The 22,472-nt window shown below is 38.4% G+C and overlaps 2 protein-coding genes across 6 annotated transcripts in view; one reads left to right on the top strand and one right to left on the bottom strand.

Annotated features, from left to right (window-relative positions):
• MIX23 (mitochondrial matrix import factor 23) overlaps positions 1 to 7,293 on the bottom strand; it is a 30,283-nt gene extending 22,990 nt beyond the window's left edge. For 2 of the 4 annotated variants that reach the window (XM_077118161.1, XM_077118159.1), the window contains exon 1: positions 7,177 to 7,250. Coding sequence is in view for 1 of the 4 variants with exons in the window: in XM_077118160.1 (XP_076974275.1) it covers positions 7,177 to 7,227 (51 nt within the window). In the remaining 3 variants the exon portion in view is untranslated. Of the gene's footprint in view, positions 1 to 7,097 lie in introns of all 4 variants that reach the window. The other 2 variants (XM_077118160.1, XM_077118162.1) reach the window with 2 other exon arrangements.
• An 827-nt stretch (positions 7,294 to 8,120) lies between these two features.
• Positions 8,121 to 22,472, top strand: part of FAM162A (family with sequence similarity 162 member A) — a 38,353-nt gene continuing 24,001 nt past the window's right edge. The window contains exons 1-2 of one of the 2 annotated variants that reach the window (XM_077118157.1): positions 8,121 to 8,244; positions 17,365 to 17,414. In XM_077118157.1, coding sequence (XP_076974272.1) covers positions 17,405 to 17,414 — 10 coding nt within the window. In that variant the 5' untranslated portion in view covers positions 8,121 to 8,244; positions 17,365 to 17,404. The remainder of the gene's footprint in view (positions 8,245 to 17,364; positions 17,415 to 22,472) is intronic. The other variant, XM_077118156.1, reaches the window with a different exon arrangement.

Raw genomic sequence — 22,472 nt, 5'->3', positions numbered from 1 at the left:
TGTTAAGTTTGAGATCCTTTTTAGATGTCTGAGTAGAAAAGTTGAGTAGAAAGTTGAATAAACCTGTCTGACATTAATCAGGGCTGGAGTTCTATTAACAAAATGATACGTAAAGCCATGGAACTAGAAGAGATTGACTCTGGGAGGCTGTAAGGAGCAAAGGGGAGCCAATGATAAGGAAGGTACTCCAGCATCTAAAAGTAGAGAAGGAAAACTGTGATGTCACAGAAGTCAGAAGAAAGCTTTTGAGGAAGGAATGCATTCAATTCATTAAGAAAGATATGGATAGAAATTGACTTTTAGACTTAGGATGGGAACCATGAGTGGCCCTGACAAGAGCTATTTCAATAGACTGGTAATGGACTGAAAAGTTAATGTGGCTTATGCACAGAGAGTAAGAGAAAACATGATACAAAATGAGGCCCACTATTTTAGGTTATGTTACAGGATTTAGGTCTTTTTTTCCTGAGAGTAATGGGGAACCAGCAAACTGAGGCTGGTGTGAGATTACATTATCAGATTTGTGTTCTGAGATGACTGCTCAGGATAAAGTGTGGAAAACTGATTAGAGGAAAAAGACTACAGGCAAAAAGAAGTTAGGAGGTTATGTGGCAGGCCAAGTAAAAGATTATGCAGCTTAACAGTCCCTAAGGTTTTTATTTACTCTGAACTTTAACCAGTTTTGAGTTTGAACATTAGCTATACATTCAAAACTATAGCCAAATTTCCCTCCAATAAAACAATTTGGACATATTGTTAAGTTCCTTATATGGCAAAGGGAATTTATGTGGTATACCATCTAATGAATAAACAGATTTCACAATCTTATTGCTGGAACCTAGAAATAAGGATTACCAAATATATCAAATTTCTCTGTGTGCTAGACAATTATCAATATATGACCTACAGCTAGGCTTTCAATAAGGTAAACACTAGTAACATTTCTAATTAAATAACATTAAACATTTAGTTACTCAGCGACACTAGCCCCATTCCCAGTGCTGGAGTCACATGTGGCTAGTGGCCACCACATTAGACAGCACCAATATAGAACATTTCTACCATCATAGAACGTTCAACTGGACAGTATTGAATTCTAGAAGATATAATGACTATCTCTAATTGGTAATGTACTGGTTCAGGGAGAACTGTGAGCTATTCTAAAATGTCACATAAAAGACACCAGAAAAGCTAAAGTTAAGGGGAAAAGGAGGTAAGATATAGGAAGAGATTTCTTTCAAAATTGGAAAGGGAAAAAGAAAAGAACGAGAAACCACTTCATTACAGTGCCAAAGCCCTTAGGGTAACTCCAAGAGGTCTAGAGAAAGCATGAGTGGCGCTCACAGACTGAGAACAAATGAAGGTGTATGCAAGCACAAGTGTTCTACTGCTGTTAATTCAAGTGTATCATATTATAGAATTACTGATATCTATTTGATGCTTAGCCCAATGGCATTCCCATATCCCTCATAATCCACCAAAAAATATACAGAAGGCATCCTTGAACATACATTACACTCCTTGAACATAAGTCCACAGAAATAACACAGAAACACAGACCTGGAACCATAATCAATTTCTAAATGTCAAAGCATACGTAAAGATGACTCTCCAACTCTCTCTAAGTCCAACTCTGCAAGTGAAATCATTGTCCTCCCCCTACGTGGGACATGACATTCAGGGTTGTGAAAGTCTCCCTGGCGATGTAGGAGATGACTCCCAGGGATGAATCCATACCTGGTACCGTGGGATCAACAATTCCATCCTGACCAAAAGGGGGAAAAGAAGTGTAACTAATAAAATATCTGTGGCAGAGTTCAAACAGAGTTGAGAGGCTATTCTAGAGGTTGCTCTTATGCAAGCTTCAGTTATACCTTGCTACCTATCATAACCTGCCAAACCCAAACCAGGAACATTCCAGCCAATCCTAAAGAACACTTAAGGCAATTTATGAGATTCCACAAGGGTTCTAGGCACTAGAGTAACTTTCCAGAATCCTACAACCTCCACATGGGTCCCTGTCAGATAGTTAACCTTAACTATCTTAACTTTCAGATAAGTCCTGAAACTTAGCCCAGACAGGTTTCAGATAGTTACATCTCCCTACCCTATATTAGTGACAGACCCCTCTAATACGAAAAATTTAGAATGGCCATAGCCCAAACAGCCCTAAAGAGAGAGGGATGGAAAGATCAAAAGTGATGGTGGAGTTACACAGAGAAGATAGGATTTAACAAGTGACTATGAATGCTGAATCATTAAATTGATATCTCTTTTAGTCTCCAGTATTTTAGAGCAGATAGAAGTAAAAACCTAAAATTGTGGAATTGTAACCCATGTCAAACCTTGAAATATGGTTTACAACTAATTGTGGTGCTGTGCTTTGAAATTTGTAGCTTTTTTGTATATATGTTATTTTTCACAAGAGAAATAAAAAAGGACAAAAAGTCGATTGTGATGACAAAAAATTATTTAAGCCTTCTAGCCTCCTATATTGTGAAGAAGCTTGAAGGAAAAATCTGAAGAGGATTGTATCGTAGCCCATGACAAACCCTGGGATCTGTTCTGTAACTACTTATTGAAGAGTGCTTTGAAAACTATTGCTTTTTTATTTCTTTGCTTTGTATGTATGTCATAGTATAGAATAAAAAAAGTTAAAAATATAAAAAAAGATGACTCTCCAAATTCTGTATTGCCTCCAGCTTCTCCTACCTTTTATCCTCCTCAAAACAAGAAGAAATTCTGATGTATGGTTGACTTTTTAGAATTATTCAGACATGTCTCTTAGATTTTCATTTTATGTCTTATCTCTAATCATGGGGTGAAAATCTCATCTTTGAAGGCAATTCAGGTATTGAAGGAGTGCCCATATTTAGTAGTAAGGAGGAACAACCTTTCTATTGCCCCTACAATTATACTATACTCTATTTCTAAGGTTAATTCTAAAATAAATTCCTTTTATTATTTCGAGTGCCTTTTAGAGTATATGAGGGGTGAGGTTAGGGGTGACACAACACAGCGTACTCCAAAACTTCTGAAACTTCGCTAATTATTATTCTCACCAGCTGCCTGAAGGTGCCAGAAGTAGATCACATTTGCATGGTACTCTTTTTCAGACAGACCAGGTTCCTCAAACCCCATTTTTACAGCAATGCTCATATTGTGCTTCCCCCAAGCCACAAACAGCCTTGCACACGACTGCCAGAATCCTATCATTCAGCACCCCCAGGGACAGGAATGGGTATATTGTAAAAGGAACCATCATTGATGCCACAAAAGAATCTGTTTAGTTTGTACTAAACTACCAGATAATTACAAATTAAAAATCATGTGTAAATGAATGAATATTCCTAACACAAACACAAGGCCTCTAAACATTCTGGGAAGAAATATTTATGTGATTTTGTCCAGATGATATTAGAACTGGGTCTCAGCTAAGGTCAGGAGGAAGGATTTCAGAGAGCAGCAACAAATGAGATAGTACAGAAATGACAAAGAGAATGACGTGTTCAGGGAAAAGCCAGTAGGCCTATCTGATTGGATGGTACAGTTCAAACTTATGTTGGAGGAGGTGGGAGTGTGGAGGCATGTATGAAAATAAGGGAAGTGGTAAGAGATGGCTAGAAAGAGGCACTCTGGGATTGAATTTTAAATGGTCTTGAATACCATGGTAAGTAGTATAGACCCAGTCATTTAAACCTGAAATTAGATGTCTTATTTAGAAGATTACGGAATTATAGAGATCAGATTATTATGGATATATTAGAGAAAGGGGCGACTTTAAGGCAGAAAGCTCTGTTGGAAAACTAGGGGCAAAAATGATAATGTCTGAACAAAGACAGTGACAGTAGTGATGAATCTTCCTGAAGCACCTCTTTGGTAATCTCATTCCCCCCAGCTCAAAAATGACTACCTAATCCTCACATTTGGCATTCAAAGCCTTCCACAATCTAGTTCTCGTCTTTTGCATAATCTCAGTATACCCCTGTGCAAATCCCGTATTCCTGCAATGATTTATTTGCTATTTTCCCCAAATATATACAATCTTCTGCCTAGAATTCCCTTGGTTCTGTCCACCTAAGGCCAACACAGTTAACATGTGTTAAATTGTTTCTCTTTGAACTACTAAAGCATTTATTTACATTCTCAGTATCTTCTACATGTTTTATATACCTACTTAGATTAAGTTCCTTGCTTTATAATCAATCTACTGGGTGTCCCAAAGTGCCCGGTACCTAGTAGGTATCCAATAAAGGCTTGAGGAGTAACTGTTAGACTGGGATTCTAGACACTCAACTGTAAACATTTTTCCTACGTTTTTTTTTTTGGCATGGGCAGGCTCCGGAAATCAAACCCAGGTCTCCAGCACAGGAGGCAAGAACTCTGCTGATGAGCCACCAGTGCACCACCCTCTACATTTCATTTCATTTTGAAAAATAGGACACTTTCCAGCAGTACTAAGCCCAATTTTTATCATGGAAAAAAATAAAAATTGCAAAAATTTAAAACTCTTTGAAAATCCTTAAACTTTAAAATATGCACCTATGTTGAAAAAAATCAGAACAGTAGTGGGGCTGGGGTAGGGATAGGGTCAGGGACTGACTTGAGAAGGGGCATAAGGGAAGTTTTAGAGTTGATGGTACTATTCTCATCTTGATGAGGGTTTGCATTACAGGTTTATGAGTATGTCAAAACTCAAATGGGTGGTGAGGCTCAGTGGCAGAATTCTCACCTGCCATGCCAGAGACTGGAGTTCAATTCCCAGTACCTGCCCATGCAAAAAAAAAAAAAAAAAGAAAGAAAACTCATCTATAGTAAGCTTAGGATTGGTCTATTTCACTGCATGCAAATTCTACCAAAAGTAAACAAATACTGAACTCTAATTAGATGAATGCTGTTATATTTAGCAGTGAAGTGTAACTGATGTCTACAACTTATCTGGAAATTCATAAAAAGATGAATTATAGATCAGTATGAAATAAGTAAACAGAGTAAGTTGTTAATTGTAGAATCTAGATAGTGGTATACAAGCGTCCATTGTATAATCCTTTAAGATTTCTTGTAATGTATGAACATTTTCATAAGAATTCTAAGGAAAAATGTATACAATCTTAAAAATAAAGAATATGTGACTTCCTGTTTTTCCTCCACAGCATTCAGTGCATTGCTTTTCACAGTTAGGATATTTACATACAAAATATAATGCTAAATGCTTTAATAAATAGAAACTTTTATTAATAAACTGTGAGCATACAAGTTAAACTTTTAAACCACGTTTTACAATTAATTTTACTAAATTGATCTAAACCTAAATGTTTTATACTAAAATTTTGCATTTGTACAGCACCTTCACTTATGTTCTTATGTGATTTTGAGACAGTAGGGGCAAATAATCTCATAACCATTTTCATGAGGTTAAATGACATATCAAGGCCAGCTCTGGAATACCAGATCTTCTGACTTCTCACTATAAAACATATTTCTCTGGAAAAATCCTAGAGAATCTACCTAAAAACTTCACCCGGTTTCACTAATGAAACTCATTTTATGATCTTTTCATTTATGTTACCACTGTGTATAGAATGGTTTAGAAAGACATTCTAGTTTTGTCCCACTTACATCTTATCTGCATGCTATTTAAACACTGTTGGATGCTTTAGTAGCAAAAAGAAATCCTTTGAAATCTGATTTTCAAGATTCAAAAAAGCATAGACATGGAAGCAATTTTAAGTTAATACAATCTTCTTATTTTACAGATTCAAAACTTGATTCCTAGTGCCTGTCCATGCAAAAAAAACAATAAAAAATTTGCTTGATTTCCAAAGGGGTTAGTCAGGTGATTAGCTCAAAGCCACAAAATGTTAATGGCACTAGAAACCAGAACTCCTAACTCCCTAACTAGGATGCTTCCCTATAAGCTTTAATCTTCCGATGTTCAATTGCCTGAGTTCATTAATTCAAGTTAGTTCACAGTACTAACACAAAGAGCCAAAGATCTACAAATGGGCTGGCTCCCCTTAAATATTCCATATACCTTAAAATCAAGCAGTCTTTTCTATTCTATTTAAAGTTTTTACAAGTATATTAATTAGTTGGGCATTCTTTCACATTTGTTGTAAGCTGCTTAGGTGCTGATCAGGTCTGAGGAACAGCTGAACTGAGGAGGGTGAAAGTAATGGTGGAAAGACCCTACATGAACTTCTTTGGCCTACTGCTGTTCGTCAAATAATTTCGTCTGTTGAAGTCATCTTAAGGAATACCACTACCTACAAAACGGCTCGAAGCACAAAGTTTATTACACATACGTGGAGACGTGAAACGTGTTTTTCATTATTTTTAGTTTTAAAATGCTATATATGTAAAAGTATATATACTTTTTTTTTTTTTTTTGCATGGGCAGGCACCGGGAAACGAACCCGGGTATCCAGTATGGCAGGCGAGAATTCTGCCTGCTGAGCCACTGCGGCCCGCCCGCAATATTATTTTTAAAGTCAGTGATTTTTCTGTAACTCGACAGCAGCACATTTATGTCGGCATTGAATTGATAACTTCCACAGCAACTTGGACAAAAATCCTATTCATGACTGAATTAAAAGGCTTAGACCTTTAACGTTTGAATATATAAAAAAATACAGCCTTTTTCTTAAATGTTACATTTTCTATAATGGTTAGGAAAGCAATAGCACCCGAGCAGGTACTAAAATCAATCGTTCCTCCAAGCCTTCAAACCTTCTATCCCACCCAAATAACAAGTTGTACTAAATTTGTTTTGTTTTATCAAGTAAGGAAGTTCTCCTCCTTCATTTTCTTCTCTCCCAAAAAAGCTGAACTTATAAAAAAAAAAGTGGGGGGGAGTCTGGGAGCTAAATTCGGGGGATTACTACAAGTGAGTTGCATTCCCTAACCCCGAGCCCAAGCTCAGCTTTACCGCCACGGAACCGTCTGGACTTCCCAAGTGCGGCAATTCAAGCGCAGGGAGAACCATGACCCCCACAGAGCAGACTCGGTTCCTAAGGCCAAGCCTGCGCCCCCCATGACCTCCAATGGCTCAAAACAGGAGCCTTACACTGCCCGCTTCTTCCACAACTGTTCCACACCTCCTCCCAGCCAAAACAGGGTACAGAGTCCGAGAACAAAAGGAAGGACACGTCTGCCTCACGAAGAACACCCCATCACCTGGAACTCGGCGAACTCCTCACAGTTCACACCGCCACTGGGCGCCGCCATATTGGACAAGCGCGAGGCCCCCGTCGCGGGCCAATCACCGCGGAGCAAAGGTGTTCGCGAATCTGCCTGTCAAGAAATATTCGGAGAGAAATCCGCGAAGAATCTGAGTTCTAGGCTTCTTTTTCCTTATCCCATCTGCTTCGAGCACTGTAACCTGGTACCCTTTTCCTTCCCTCCTACTCCTTTAAAAGGGCGTGCTCATTTCAATTCTATTTTCTAACCCAAAGGGAAACATACTCTTGGTCGCAACATAAGGTAGTTCGAAGAGGCTATCTGGAATGCAAGGGAGGTTTTTCTTAGTTCTCCCAATCCACTTCTGCCGTCCGTCTTTAAGGTAGCTGTGCTTTGTTCAAGAACTTGGGACCACTGAAAAGTCAAGAAAAAGGGCATTCCCGGCAGTGTGGGTTGAGTCAGGTGCTTAGTGGTGGAAATAAGATGTCCAGTTTTTAAAAAACTTAAAAATGGGAAACAAACATGCTAGTTTCCCAGATTAGACTGAGAGATGACCCCAAAGCCAAAAAGAGATGGGAAATACTGGGACCTATGATCCCAATCATGTGTTTTTGATAAAGGCCTTATTTGCTGAAAACCCTGGAAGAAAAAATACCGAAACACTGGTTATATCTAGGTAATGTTATTTCGGGATTTACAGCTCACAAAAGTTCGACAAGGAAAACATTACTTTTCTTTCTTGAACCGGTACTTTCTTAATTAGTGAGAACGATGTGGCAAACGCCCATGATACCAACACTCCACAAAAACATTCTTCCCATAAAGACTCGGTGCCAATGCCGGAGCCAAACGAGGCGCGGCGCTCGCACGTTGTGCGCGTCGCGCACGTCCCGCTCTCCCGCCCCCACATCCTGCGCCCCGCCCACCCGCGCGGTCCATGGCCCGCCCTCCCGGGCGATCGGTGACCTTCTTCACTCTCGCGCCGCCGCGGTTCCCCGAGGTCTGGTGCTGGTCCGCGGAGTGACGAGGCCATGGAGACCCTCCGCGGCCTGCGCCTGGCGGCGGGTGAGACGCGGGTCCGGTCGGGGGAGGGCAGGGGGTCAGCCCGGGCTTTGTAGGTGGAAGAATTCTGCGGTCTCCCCGGGCCCCGGAGTTGCGAAGGTCCACTGTGCATTCCTTCAAGTTGTTCTGATTCTTAACCCCTTGGTTTTGGCAGTAATGGGAGAGAGCAAGGGCTGAGGAGTAGATATTGGGGGCCTGTCCCTAGTGGCCCTCGCATCTGCTTTTCCATCATTCACCCAGCTCCCACCAATTTAAAGAGCCTTGCTCTATCCCCGACCCCATCCCAGCTACATTCCCTAGCCTTCTGCGAGCTCAGAAGTTATGCACCTGTCATCATTAGAACGCCACATTCAACTGTTCACCCTAATGTATACTTGAGCCTCCATCCCACCCTCCTACCCCCATCCACCATCCCAGACCTTACGCCTCCTTTTAGAGAAAACCTCGAGTCTGGGCTTTCATACCCATTTTAGTCTGATTAGGCAAAGAATTTAAGGTCTCACAGAATGATATAAATTATTTACTTAAGATGGGGGATACATTACTTTTAAGCAATTCTATAATTAAGTACTATGGATTTCTTGGAGGGAAGTGTTATATATATGCAGAATCCGCATTTTGTTTTCTTAGTAGCCATTTGTGTAATGGGTATTTGGGAATTAGACCTTAAATCGTCTTCTTGGGGAACCAGCATACCCTTGGCTTAATAGTAGGCACGGAGAAATCATGGTGATTGTATCTTGGCTCTTTTTTTAGGCACCACAGCAAATCATTCTTTTGGTCACTTTTATGAATTTTGTTAAGGTGTAATGATTTATTTTCCATGTTGCCAAATTATTAAAGGAAGAATAGTGCAAACTTTGCTGTTGAAATAATGCAAATGTTGAAAATGTAAATGAAACAATGTCATAATATGTAGCAAATACTGGATAGTTGAACAAGTTTAGTTTGTAGCAAAATTATACTTTAAATGGCTCATCTTGTGTGTCAGTGAAGTATGGACTAGAAAATATTTCTCAAACTGGAAATATTATTTCCTTTAAAAGCAAAAGCTCTCTTCCCGCCCCCCCAAAAAGAAAGCCCTGATACTCTTATTGATTTCATTGGTTTATTCAGCTTTGCTGGCTAATTCGCCTAAAATCATTTGTATGCATCTTGTTAACTGTTATAAAGCTTTTCAACAAGGTGAGTGAAAGAATCATTGTTCTGCAAAAAAGCTAAAACAGACCAGTAAAAAGGACTTTGACTACAAAGAACTAAGAAATTGTGTTTTAGAATGTATGTACCATGCAAATCCAAATCCTCTCTGCAGACTTCTTCTTATGTTTTAGAACTTCACAATTGGCCACTAAGTCAAAACAAAATTCCTTGAGCAATTTACGAACAATTTATTTTATTCCAGAGAGCAAATTTGTAATGGAACACTGAGTATGTTAAATGAGCAACTCTTTCCAGATTATCTGCTCTTTTGTGATGTTTTGTGAGCAACTTCAAAAGATCCTCTTTCACCCACTTTTGCTCATTTAATAGTTTAAGTACTTTAATACATAATTTTTATTTGATTTCTCATAGCAGTCCTCTGAGCTAAGTCTTTTATCATCCCCTCTCTGTTTTACAAATGAGGAAACTAAGGTCAGAGAATTAAATGACTTGTCCAAGATCTCTTTGCCAGAAAATGCTTGAGCCAGGAGAGTAGTCAGCGACTTCTAATTCTGGAACTTATGCTCTTTTCTTTGTTCAAGATGCTTATTAAGTATCTCTGTGTATATATATTTGTCATGACTTATTAGGTCTCTGTTGTGAAAGGGGAGAGTCATGAAATGAATTTACATGTGAAATGAAAGCACATATTCATGTGCCATTGACTTTTCAAGGAAAGACTGAATCGGCAACCTTAACCAGAAGAATGGCAAAGATGAAATAGAAATATAATCTAGGCAGTTCTCACTTATTCAGAAAGTAATAGTATATACCTCACTGATTGAGAAAGACATCAAGTACTCTGGGTGAAGGGCATTTCCAGTAGCCGAAGCTTAATCCTTTAAATGATGGACCTTTGTTATGACTGTTTCTGTTGGAAATCTTGGCTATATTCCCTTAACAAACACAGTATAGCAAAGATAATGTGGGGTTTAATGAGTTTGAATTCTTGTATTGTTTTGTAGATGTAAATAAAAGTCAGGGTTGTTAACTTGAGATTCTTGTACCTTTCCACAGATGACAGCTCCTGTGAACCTCTGAAATTTTATTTAAACATTTATGATTATATACCTGTTTATTGAAGAGAGTCCATAGCTTGAGCAGTCTATATCCCAAAAAGTTAAGTAGTACTGATACAGATTATTAGGAACTAAATGGTCACTAACCCACACTACTGTGGGTTCCATAAGGGCAAAGAAAGGGTCTGATTTCTTTTTAGCAAATCTTCAGCACTTTCCAGTGTCCAGCTTATAGTACACAGGAAATAAATATTTTTGGACAAGAGACACTAGGAAATATCTTGGAACATGCTACAAATATAAAATGAGTTTTCACACTTTTCTCCAGAAAGTAAAATGAAATAGATGTAACTTCCAGAACTTTTTTATGCAAAATAATTATTAGATCAAAGAAATGGAATGACCTTACAAAATGTTTCATCAGCCTTCAGAAAAGTTTTGCTTCTCTAGGCTCCTTCGATTTGTCAGCAAATTTTTAAATTAGTCTATTATTATTGCTGTTATTATTGTTACCAATGCAATGGACTGTGGATGGTTTCCTTGTCAGTTTCATCCACATCCAAGAGCATTAGAATGGTGAGATATCTTAAAAATCAAATAGTCCAGTCTTCTGCTTTTACAAAAATGAAACTAAGGCACAAGAAAGGACAGGCCACCTCTCTGCGTGGGACATGACCCCCAGGGGTGTGGACCTTCCTGGCAACGTGGGACAAAGATCCTGGAATGAGCTGAGACTCAGCATCGAGGGACCGAGAAAAACCCTAGAATGAGCTGAGAATTAACATCAAGGGATTGAGAGAACCTTCTCGACCAAAAGGGGGAAGAGTGAAATGAGACTAAGTGTCAATGGTTGAGAGATTCCAAACAGAGTCGAGAGGTTATCCTGGAGGTTATTCTTACGCATTAAGTAGATATCACCTTGTTGTTCAAGATGTAGTGGAGAGGCTGGAGGGAATTGCCTGAAAGTGTGGTGCTGTGTTCCAGTAGCCATGTTTCTTGAGGATGATTGAACAATGATATAGCTTTCACAGTGAGACTCTGTGAATGTGAAAACCTTATGTCTGATGCTCCTTTTAGCTACTATATCAACAGAAGAGTAGAACATATGGAATAAAAATAAATAATAGGGAGAACAAATGTTAAAATAAATTCAGTTTGAAATAGTGGTAAATGAAAGCGAGGGGTAAGAGGTATGGTACGTATAGTTTTTTTTCTCTATTATCATTTTATTTCTTTTTCTAAATCAATGCAAGTGTACTAAGAAATGATGAATATGCAACTATGTGATGATATTAAGAATTACTGATTGTATATGTAGAATGGAATGATTTCTAAATGTTTTGTTTGTTAATTTTTTTTTTAATTAATGAAAAAAAAAAAAAAGAAAGGACAGGCCACATAAGTGTGAAGCTGGAACATAACCAGAAATTCCTCTCTCCCATTCTAATTTTATTTCCATTAGTTCTGTTCCTTTATTGTTTTTTTGTTGTTGTTTGTTTTTGCTAACAAACCCTTAGTGAAAATATGGCCGGCCCATCTTTTACCACTCCAACCTTTGCGCTGGCTTATCACCTATCTCCAGGTCTTGTCAACATGTTTTTATTGAGTGCATACTGTGCCCTGTATACTATACAGTGTTTTAATCATTGAAAGCTCTAAAACAAGTTGCCCCTCTTCCTAGATCTAGAGTTTATTGCACTGAATAAAAATACTTATATAATACATCTAGAGAGTTTATACAAGACAACATATATTAAGTTCTATATTATAGACTAAATGTAAGTACTGCAGTGGTGTCCTCGAGTTGGTTCTTACTAGCTTTGTGCAAATCTCTTTCCAATTCCATGTTCAATGATGTTACATTTGTGTCTTGATATCTGCCATAGAGGAAGTTATTAAAAACACTGCCTCCTTAGAGCCAGTAACCACTGGCTTCAGGAATTTAGAAAAAGGAAAAGTAGAGAATTATCACTGAAGGTTCCATTGAAACTGTTGGAAGGGATTAGAGAGTGGTATGAGCAGAGGCAGGGGTAGAAATTAATCTGGAGAGAGTGTAAGAGAAGAAAAGATTGCCTTGGATTTGGATTGGGAGGTAATAGGAGATAAGTTGTGACTTTTTGAGGAGTTTTAACTATATGTAATTGGACACATAGAAGTTGTTGAACAGGAGAAATCATCAAAAAAGCATTTTTGGAAAAGCTTCATCAAGATGAATGTCTATTTGACAGGATATTCCAGTATTCAGTGTATAAAGTGGTGATGGAAATTATGAAAAAGGAGTACATCTAGAAGTTATTTAAATAAATTATTAGTATGATTTGGGGGACATTGAGTAATTTAAGAAAGGACTACAGACTCTGAAGTTTTTAAGTATGGAGGACTGGAGAAGTGTTGTCCCATTATCTGAAATAAGAAAATTGGGAAAGGATACCGGTTTGGCAGAGAAGATGGTGTATTATGGAGTTATAGATGGTAATGAAACCTCTCAGTAGAGGACATGACAGCTGAGGACAAAGGACATGTAAAATTATGGAAGTAAAGATATGGAAGCCATCAGTGTAGAGCTGATTGTTAAAATAGAATGGATGAGCCCTCCCAGAGTGTAATGTGTAGTGGAGGCAAGGACTGAACCTTGAAGGTCTGGCATCATTTGAGGAATAGGAAGTAACAAAGGAGACATTAAAGAATATAGAGCTGCAGATGTGGCCTCATTCTAAGCCCAAGTCTATAAGTGAAATCATTGCCCTCTCCCCTACGTGGGAGACATGACATCCAGGGGTGAAAGTTTCACTGGTGGTGTGGGAAGTGACTCCCAGGGATGAATCTGGCCCTGGCACCATGGGGTCAACAATGCCATCCTGATCAAAACGGGGAAAAGAAATGGAAAAAATAAGGTATCAGTGGCTGAGAGAGTTCAAATGGAGTTGAGAGGCTACTCTGGAGGTCACTCTTATGCAAGCTTCAGTTAGACATAGCTACCTATCATAACTTGCCAAACCCCAACCAAAACCATCCCAGCTAATCCTAAAGAACACCTAGGGCAATATATAAGATTCCACAAGGGTTCCATGCACTCGGTTAACTTTCCAGAAACCCACAACCTTTAGATGGATCCCTGGACACGATAAGCCCTGAAACCTAGAGGGCCCAGCCTCTCCAGAACATCAGCTAGATCTTTCTCCCTACCCCGTTAGGAAGATATGATAGCCCCTTCCAATATGAAAAAGTCAGAATGAGCATAGCACATATACCCCTAAAAAGTGGGAGAAAGATCAAAGGTGATGGTGGAGTTATATAGAGAAGGTAGGGTTTAACAAACAAGTATGATTGCTGAATCATATTGATATTTCTTTTAATCTCTAGTATCTTAGAGCAGCTAGAAGTAAAAACTTAAAGTTATAGAATTGTAATCCATACCAAACACTGAAATCTTTTCTACAACTAATTGTTGCGATGTGCTGTGAAATTTATTGCTTTTTTGTATATAATTTGTTTTAAACAAAAAAGGAAAAAAAAGTCAATTGTGATGATAAAAAATTATGGATTTCTTCTAGCCTCCAATGTTCTGGAGCAGCTACAAGGAAAAATCTGAGATGGTGGTATGGTAGCCCATGACAGACTCTGGGATCTGTCCTGTAACTACTGGTTAAAGAGTGCTTTGAAAACTACTGCTCTTTTCTTTCTTTGCTTTGTGTATATGCTATATTATACAATTTAAAAAGTTAAAAAATATATATATATATAAAGCTGGGAGATGAAGTGAGAGAAGGTCATGGAATAATTTAAAGGAACTAAGTCTTTGTAGAAGGATGAGATCAGTAGAGTTGAATGGTCACAAAATTGGGAAGAGAAGAGTCAATTTAGCTAATGATGAGAATCTAAAAAATACATTGTCCTACTAGAGATTTCTAATGTTGTTAGAATAATTTTTAGTAAAACATTTGGGGGAAGAAACATTGTAGCAAAATAGAGTTTGGGTGGTGTTCTAGTTTGCTAGCTGCCCTAATGCCATAAACCAGAAATGGTACGGCTTTTAAAAAGGAGAATTTAATAAGTTGCAAGTTAACAGTTTTTAGGCTATGGAAATGTCCCAATTAAAGCAAGTGTATAGAAATGTCCAATCTAAGGCATCCAGGAAAAGATACCTTGATTCAAGAAGGCCAGTGAAGTTCAGGGTTTCTCAAGTAGAATGGCACGTGGCGAACACAGGTTTTGTCTCGCATCTGGAAGGGCAGATGGTGAACAAACTGTTACCTGCTAGCTTCCTCTCCAGCTCCCCAGAAAGCGTTTACCTTCTTCATCTCCAAAAGTCACTGGACTCTCTGCTTCGTGGTTCTGCAGCATTCTCTGTTGTGACTTTCTCGTGGCTGTTGTTCTTCTCTGCTCTCTCTGAATCTCGCCTTTCTCCCAAATGTTTCCTCTTTTAATAGGATTCCAGTAATCAAGACCCACCTGAAAGGGTGGAGACATGTCTCCACTTAATCCAATTTATCACCCACTCTTGAGTGAGTCACATCTCCATGGAGATAATCTGATTAAAGTTTCCAACATACAGTACTAAACAAGGATTAGAAGAAACAGTTGCCTTTACAAAATAGGATTAGAATTAAAACATGACTTTTCTAGGGTACATACATCCTTTCAGACCAGCACAGGTGGTGAGGTGAAGTTGGTAGATACATGACACTCAATCATTTAAGCTGTAGAAAGGAGATTAGGATTGTATTTATAGGACTTGTTGAGAACAAGTGAATGTTTTGTCTAATTTAGTGAACCCTCATTGTTACTGGGGTTTAATGGGTCAGGAATTTTTATAAACTGCTGATAGAAGTATAAATCAATTCAGGCTTTTTGGAAAGCGTCTTTATGTGTATATATAGAGAGAAAGAGGGAGGGAAAGAGAACCTTAGTTCATATCCTTTAACCTTTGTACTCTTTAACCCTCTACTTCTAGGATTCTATTATAAAAATTAATCAGAAATGACATCAAATATTTATGTAGAGAAATATTCATTGAAATATTAAAACAGTGAAAAATGGGAAACAAATCCAGTTGTAGGGAATGATTTAAATTCATGTTATATTCACACGTTGGAACGTTTTACAGCTATCAGAAGTCTTTTTTTGACAGATGGCTCAGTGGAAGAATGCACACCTGCCATGTGGGAGACCCAAGTTTGATTCCTGGCCCATGTACCGCCTGCCCCCCCCCCACCCCCCGCAAAAAAACAGTGTTTTTAAAATTAATATATTGGGAAAGTGTCTGCACAACTAAGATATAGTGTGGATCTGATTTTGAAAAATGCAAATGTTGTGTATAAATATAGGAAAAAGTCTAGAAAGAGGTACACCAACTTATTGTCCCTGGGTCATGGTGTGATTATGGATGGTTTTATTTTCTTTTATACGTTTTTTACTTTCTAGATTTTCTCTGATGAGCAGTATAAAATTAACAAAGTGATAAAAAAAATTTTAAGATGGGGGAGACAATGTTTGGCAGGAAGGAGACAGGAAAGGAAGAAATTGGAGATTGTGAGTTAAATTTGGTACAGCATCCCTTAGTAAGAGGGAATGTGGTTAGAAAGGTTCGTTAGTTCAGAGTGAAGGAAGCTCTGTGTTCTGAGGGTGCAGAGGAGGATGAGAAAATAGATGGGGGAATGGGAAACCGGGTTCTCCGACAAAGCCAGTTTAGGTCAACAGTTAAGACTGAGAGGAGAGTTTTCAAATAACCTCTGTTGGGAGTGGGCTGAACTTTTTTTTAATATAGTCTCTCTCGCAGCTTACAAACTGGCCAGCTTCCAAAAGTTTGTTTATGAATCTGTTTTTTTTGCATTCTGAAAGTTCTTTCCCATAGACAGAATGTTTCAAATGGTAATTATGGTTCTAGCTAGCCCACCCAAGCACTTAGGTCAGTCTGTTGTGTCCATTTTTTCTCCCTAGTATTTTTCCACACCTGTTGGGTGTTCTTCATTACCAGGGCTAACCTATTTCCTTTCTACAGCCCCCTCCATCTCAGTGTTGTGACAGCCACCTGCGTCGTTCACTGTTGCTTCCTTTACTCTGCCCCCACTGCCCACCCCAGGCCTGTCCTGCATTCTGTACCCAGATTTATCTTCCTAAAACTTTGTATTGTCTTTTCCCTGCTCAAAAACTGCTCTGCTCGTTTGACAGAGCCTCTTGTGGGACATGGTAGACAAAAAGGGCTCTCACTGGTGGGGAGCATGAATAGCTACAGTACCCAAGGACAGAAGAGTTAGGCCACTTAGATTCTGAGAATGGAATGAAAACTCCCGTTTCCCTAAGTGGCATAATTGGCATAATTTAATCATTTCAGTTTTTTGCTAGGTCTACTGAACAGTTACAAACATTTAACATACAATTTCATCATAATCACAAAGTACAGTATTGATTAGTGTTTGTGTATGGATGGACTTTGTTGTCCTCAGAATAAGCTTTTCCTTCCTGAGGCTTAAAATTGATTCACAAAGCAAATGTTCAGAGTTCTTTCCTCAAACCTGCCCTTTCCTGCCACAGCAAACATTATAATACCAGACTATATCTTGTTTCATTCTAAAAGTATTAACTAGGCATTTATGGGCTAGCGTGAGAACTAAGTATTTAGATGAAATAATCTTAACCGTGGAACTTGGGGAAGGAACACTGTTGCCCCAGAAAGAAGTCCTCTCTCACCGCAGGTCATGATCCCGCTGGTCTTTTGGAATACTAGGAGAAAGGAGGGAGGTGGCCAAGCAAAGTCTCACAGGTTTAGCCAGTAGCAGGAGCACCAGCTCTGTGGGCTCTGGTCATTCCCTGTAAGATAAGCAGAGGTTGAGTGTGTTTACCCAGAGGGGTGGCCAGGTGCTGTGGAGGAGGTATGTGGAAATAAAGTTTTTTTTTCCTGCAGAGATGAGGTGCTAAAGCGACTGGACAACAGTTCACACTCCATGTCATCAGGTACTCAGTATTGTATTTATTAGTGACTTCATGCTCTATAAAATCTGAACCCAGACTGTGTTTGAATACACACCACAGGAATTCCACATGGTTTCAGTGTAATGAATTACCTTTTGTTGATATGCAAAAGTTAGAGATAAAGCACAGATTCTTTTCAGTGAATTAAGTATGTAAAAGAGGCATAAATGTACCCTGGGCACCTGGCCTGTGCTCACAGGGACGCCAGCTACTCCTGATTTTCAAATTTGGCAGCACATTAGACTTATCGGTGATTTAAGAAAAAAGATTGATGGCAGAGTTCTACTCCCCAACATGGGATTTACTTGGTTTGGGATGGGCCCCAGCATTGGGTTTTTTAAATGTACTGTGGTGATTTTAATATATGATGTGTGAAAACCACTTTTTAGAGCAGTGGTTCTCAAACTTTAATATGCTTAAGAATCATCTAGAGGGCTTGTTAAAACAGATTTCTAGGCTCCATCCCCGGAGATTTGATTTGAGAAGTATAGGGTGGGACCTGAGAATTTCCATTTCTATCAAAATCCTTGTTGAGGCCAAATGGCTCTATTCTCGACTCTAGAGTATGTGGTATTAGTTAGTCTCAGTGTGTATGGCACACAGTCGGTACTCGGTAGCTGTTAAATGAATATGGGTGTCTGTTTGCTTCTTAAACTTTAGTGTTTATGTAGATCACCTGGATATCTCATTAAAAATAGGTATAAGATAAAAGAATGAGTTATAATGAATGCCCAAGTATCCATGATTTTTTTAAAATTTATTTTATTTATAAATGTACCAACATACAAACATTCTTACCATATGATCATTCCATTCTACATATATAATCAGTAACTCACAATATCATCACATAGTTGTATATTTATCATCATGATCATTTCTTAGAACATTTGCATGAATTCAGAAAAAGAAATAAAAAGACAACAGGAAAAAATCCACGCAGTATCCATGATTTTAAAAACATTTAAATAAACTTATTTTGGAATAATTTTCATTTACAGAAAAGTTGAAAAGATAGTACAGAGTTCCTACATACCCCTCACGCAGTTGCCCCTAATGTTATCATTTTATACAACCATGATACATTTGTACATTACTGTTAGCTAAAGTACAGATCTTATTTGGATCTTACCAGTTATTCCACTGATGTTGATCTTCTGTCCCAGGATCCAGCCCAAGATGCCACATTGCATTTAGTTGTCATGGTTCCTTAGTCTTCTCTGTGCTGTGACAGTTTCACAGTCTTTGATTTTCATTACCTTCACAGTTTTAAAGAGTACTGCTCAGGTAGTTTGTAGAATGTCCCTCGGTTTGATTTTGCTTGGTGTTTTTCTCATGATTAGACTAGAGTTATGGTTTGGAAGAAGAATAGTACAGAGGTGAAGTGTCTTCCTTATCAGATCATATCACATGACTTGACTGATGGTGTTAGCCTTGTCTATTCAGTTAAGGTGGTGTCTGCCAGGTTTCTTCATTGTAAAGTTACTATTTTTTCCCTTCCGTACTCTATTCTTTGTAAGCAAGTTACTAAGTCCACCCCACACTCAAGTGGAAAGTAATCCAGGAGAAAGGAGTATGTAAATATATTATTTGGAATTTTTCTGGAAGGAATATTTGTCCCTTCTCCATTCATTCATTTAGTTATTTATATACATCAGTATAAATTCCTGTATATTTTATACTTTGGGTTTTAATCCATTACCACATTATTTATGTTGTTGCTTAAATTCCAGCTTTGGTCATTGGGAACTCCTTAAGTTTGGTTCCTGTGTCCCTTTCGCATGCCCCTATTGTTTTGTGTTTTGAGCACTCCCTTACTTTCTGACACTTCAAGATGTTTCAGGCTCGTCTTGTATTTTCTCTATCCCTGCCTAGCACTGGCCATTTGCTATTTAGAGAATAGCAAATTTTACTATGGAGAATGCTATTTAGAAACCAAGTTCTGGGTGCTGAGGTGCTCATTTTTATTGGGGTATCACACTTCTAGGCCCTCTCAATGGATAGAGCTGGGAATTAGTACTGTATGTATCTGTCTCTCTATATATTGAGCATAAATTCATACTGATATTTGCAACTCTAGTCCAGCATCACAGGACTCATTCCAGCCTTACTTTTGGAACTTCTTTCTCTGACTGAGAAACCCGGCTCCCATTATCTACCATCTATTTATGTATTTGTTTAAACCTGATATTTATGTAAAGTAGTTTCAGAATTTTTAACCCATGTCCCTGTGAGAAACAGATTTACCAACTAGTGGACAATGTTTAGGTATAGTTATTTATCTTTAGCCTTACAGTTTTCAGTCAAACACAGTTTTCCAAGGTTATTAAGGTCAGCTTTTTTTCAACCCCACTAAAGTTATGAGGTGAGGTTATGTCACACATTTGTAATACAGTTAGATAAATTTGTCACAGGTTGCATCCATCCAGAGATCTTCAGACCTCTTGGGAGATATTTAAAAATTTGCATGTGTTAAAACTCTTTGTGATTTACAGTTTAATGAGTTTGACAAATGCTGTGATGTACATTTTAAAGTAACTCGTTGGCAGGCATCATAGCTAGCAGTGAGTGAGATGCAACACACCTGTCAACCGACCGTGACACTTGTTCCAGAAACTAAATTAGATAATCTTCAAAAGGTCCCTTTCTCTTCCAGCAGTTAGTGAACCTTCATTTATCATTACTGGTTCCCACATATTGGACATGTCATGATCCAGAAACACTAAATTTAGATGATCTTTGAAAGGTCCCTTTCTCTTCCAGCAGTTAGTGAACCTTCATTTATCATCACTGGTTCCCACATACTGGACATGTGATGGGAAGGTCTTGAAAGATTTTGAGAAAAAAGGCATTCCCATCTCTTTCTACTGTCCTCCCTGGGGTTGGAAAGGTGTTTTTTGGAAAGGAGGGGATTAGTAGGGCAGAGGGCAATACTTGAAATCAGCCTTACCCTAGCCAACCCACTGCAGCCTTCAGGGAGCAATAATACCTTGAAGGCACTCTTTTTCAAATTGTGAGTCCCAGACTAGCAATATTAGCATTACCTAGGAACTTGTTAGAGATGTAGATTCTCAGGCATCAATCATACCAACTGAATCAGAAACTCTGGGGATGGAGTCCAGTCTATGTAGTAACAAGGCTTGCAGTTGTTTCAGATACATGCTGAAGTTTGTGCTTTAGCTAACCTCTACTCTTGAGATTAAGCAGCCAGTTGCCAGTCAGTGCCTTAGAGGAATCTGTGAAGCCTCATATTGACTTCCTGCTAGGACTCTGGGGATGAGGAACTGGTCATCATAGGATAAGCTGCAAGTGCAGCCAGAGGGTTAAAGGGCTGTTTTTCTTTTTGTTGGTTTATTGTTTTTAATTGTGATCCACCAGAGGATGGAAAATTTCTGGATTGGATGACTGGCAGAATATTTTCTAACTCTTTGAGAGAAAAAGAAGGTCATAATAATAACACTAAATCTTGTTTATATTTTTCATTTTATTGTAATTGCAAAATAACTTCCAAAATCAAATCAAGCACTTCATATTTTGTAGTGATGTAAATTTTTAAAAAATTGTTTTTTATATTGGTATATTATTTCTGAGGTGTATAATATTTCTTATTTGTGCATATTTTATTTGGTGCCTTAAGGAGATAAATGTTATTCACAGTTGAGGGATGGGAGAAAGAGTATGGAACTATTAAACCTTACCATCAGGGAATCCCCTGATACTGTGTCAAACTTTAGAGATACCCAAATCAATAGGCCATGCCCTTGATCATGAGGCTTACTCTTGTGAAGCTTATGTAGGTAGCAGAGAAGCTTAAACTACCTATAGGCATGCCTAAGAGTTACTTCTGGAAGACCTCTTTTGTTGCTCAAATGTGGCCTCACTCTCTCTAAGCCCAGCTCTGCAAGTGAAATCATTGCCCTCCCTGCTACATGGGACATGACATTGAGGGGTGAAAGTCTCCCTGGTGGCATGGGAGATGACTCCTAGGGATGAATCCAGACCTGACACCATGGGATCCACAATTCCATCTTGACCAAAAGGGGGAAAAGAAGTGTAATTAATAAAGTATCAGTGGCAGAGAGAGTTCAAATAGAGTCAAGAGGCTACTCAGGAAGTTGTGCTCATGCAAGCTTCAGTTAGACCTTGCTACCTATCATAACCTGCCAACCCCCAATCAGAGCCATTCCAGCCAATCCTAAAGAACACCTAGGGCAATTTATAAGATTCCACAAGGGCTCCATGCACTAGAGTAAATTTCCAGAATCCTACAACCTCCAGATGGGTCCCTGGTCAAGATAAGTCCTGAAACCTAGATCAGCCTTTCCAGAACATCAGATAATTCTATCTGCCTATGCCATATTAGTGACAGACCCTTCCAATATAAAAAATTTAGAATAGTCATAGCCCAGACACCCCTAAAGAGAGGGATGGAAACATCAAATGTGATGGTGGCATTATACAGAGAATATAGGATTTAACAAATGAATATGAATGCTGAATCATTAAATTGATCTCTTAATATTTTAGAACAGCCAGAAATAAAAACCTAAAATTGTGGAATTGTAACCCATGTCAGACTCTGAAATATGTTCTATAACTAATTGTGGTGCTATGCTTTGAAATTTATAGCTTTTATATATATATGTTATTTTTCACAAAATAAAGAAGGAAAAAAAGTCGATTGTGATAATAAAAGAATATTTAAGTTCTCTAACCTCCTATATTCTGGAGCAACTCAAAGGAAAAATCTGAGAAGATCATATGGTAGCCCATGATATACTCTGGGATTTGTCCTGTAACTGCTAGTTGAAGAGTGCTTTGAAAACTATTGCTTTTTTATTTCTTTGCTTTATATATATCTTTTACTATACAATAAAAAAAGTTAAAAATAAAAAAAATTATTCATAGTCAGTATTTAGTATAATCAGAAAAAGTTGGCAGCTGTTTTTGATCTACCTCACCACACGCCCCCACCTCTACCTAGGTACCTTTCTGACTTATGTCCTACTTCTTTTCCAGTTGTTCACTTTGCTTCCACCA

Source organism: Tamandua tetradactyla, chromosome 10 (assembly GCF_023851605.1).
Source record: "Tamandua tetradactyla isolate mTamTet1 chromosome 10, mTamTet1.pri, whole genome shotgun sequence".
In the NCBI taxonomy this organism is placed as follows: Eukaryota; Metazoa; Chordata; class Mammalia; order Pilosa; family Myrmecophagidae; genus Tamandua; species Tamandua tetradactyla.
This window is presented reverse-complemented; position numbering and strand designations above follow the sequence as displayed.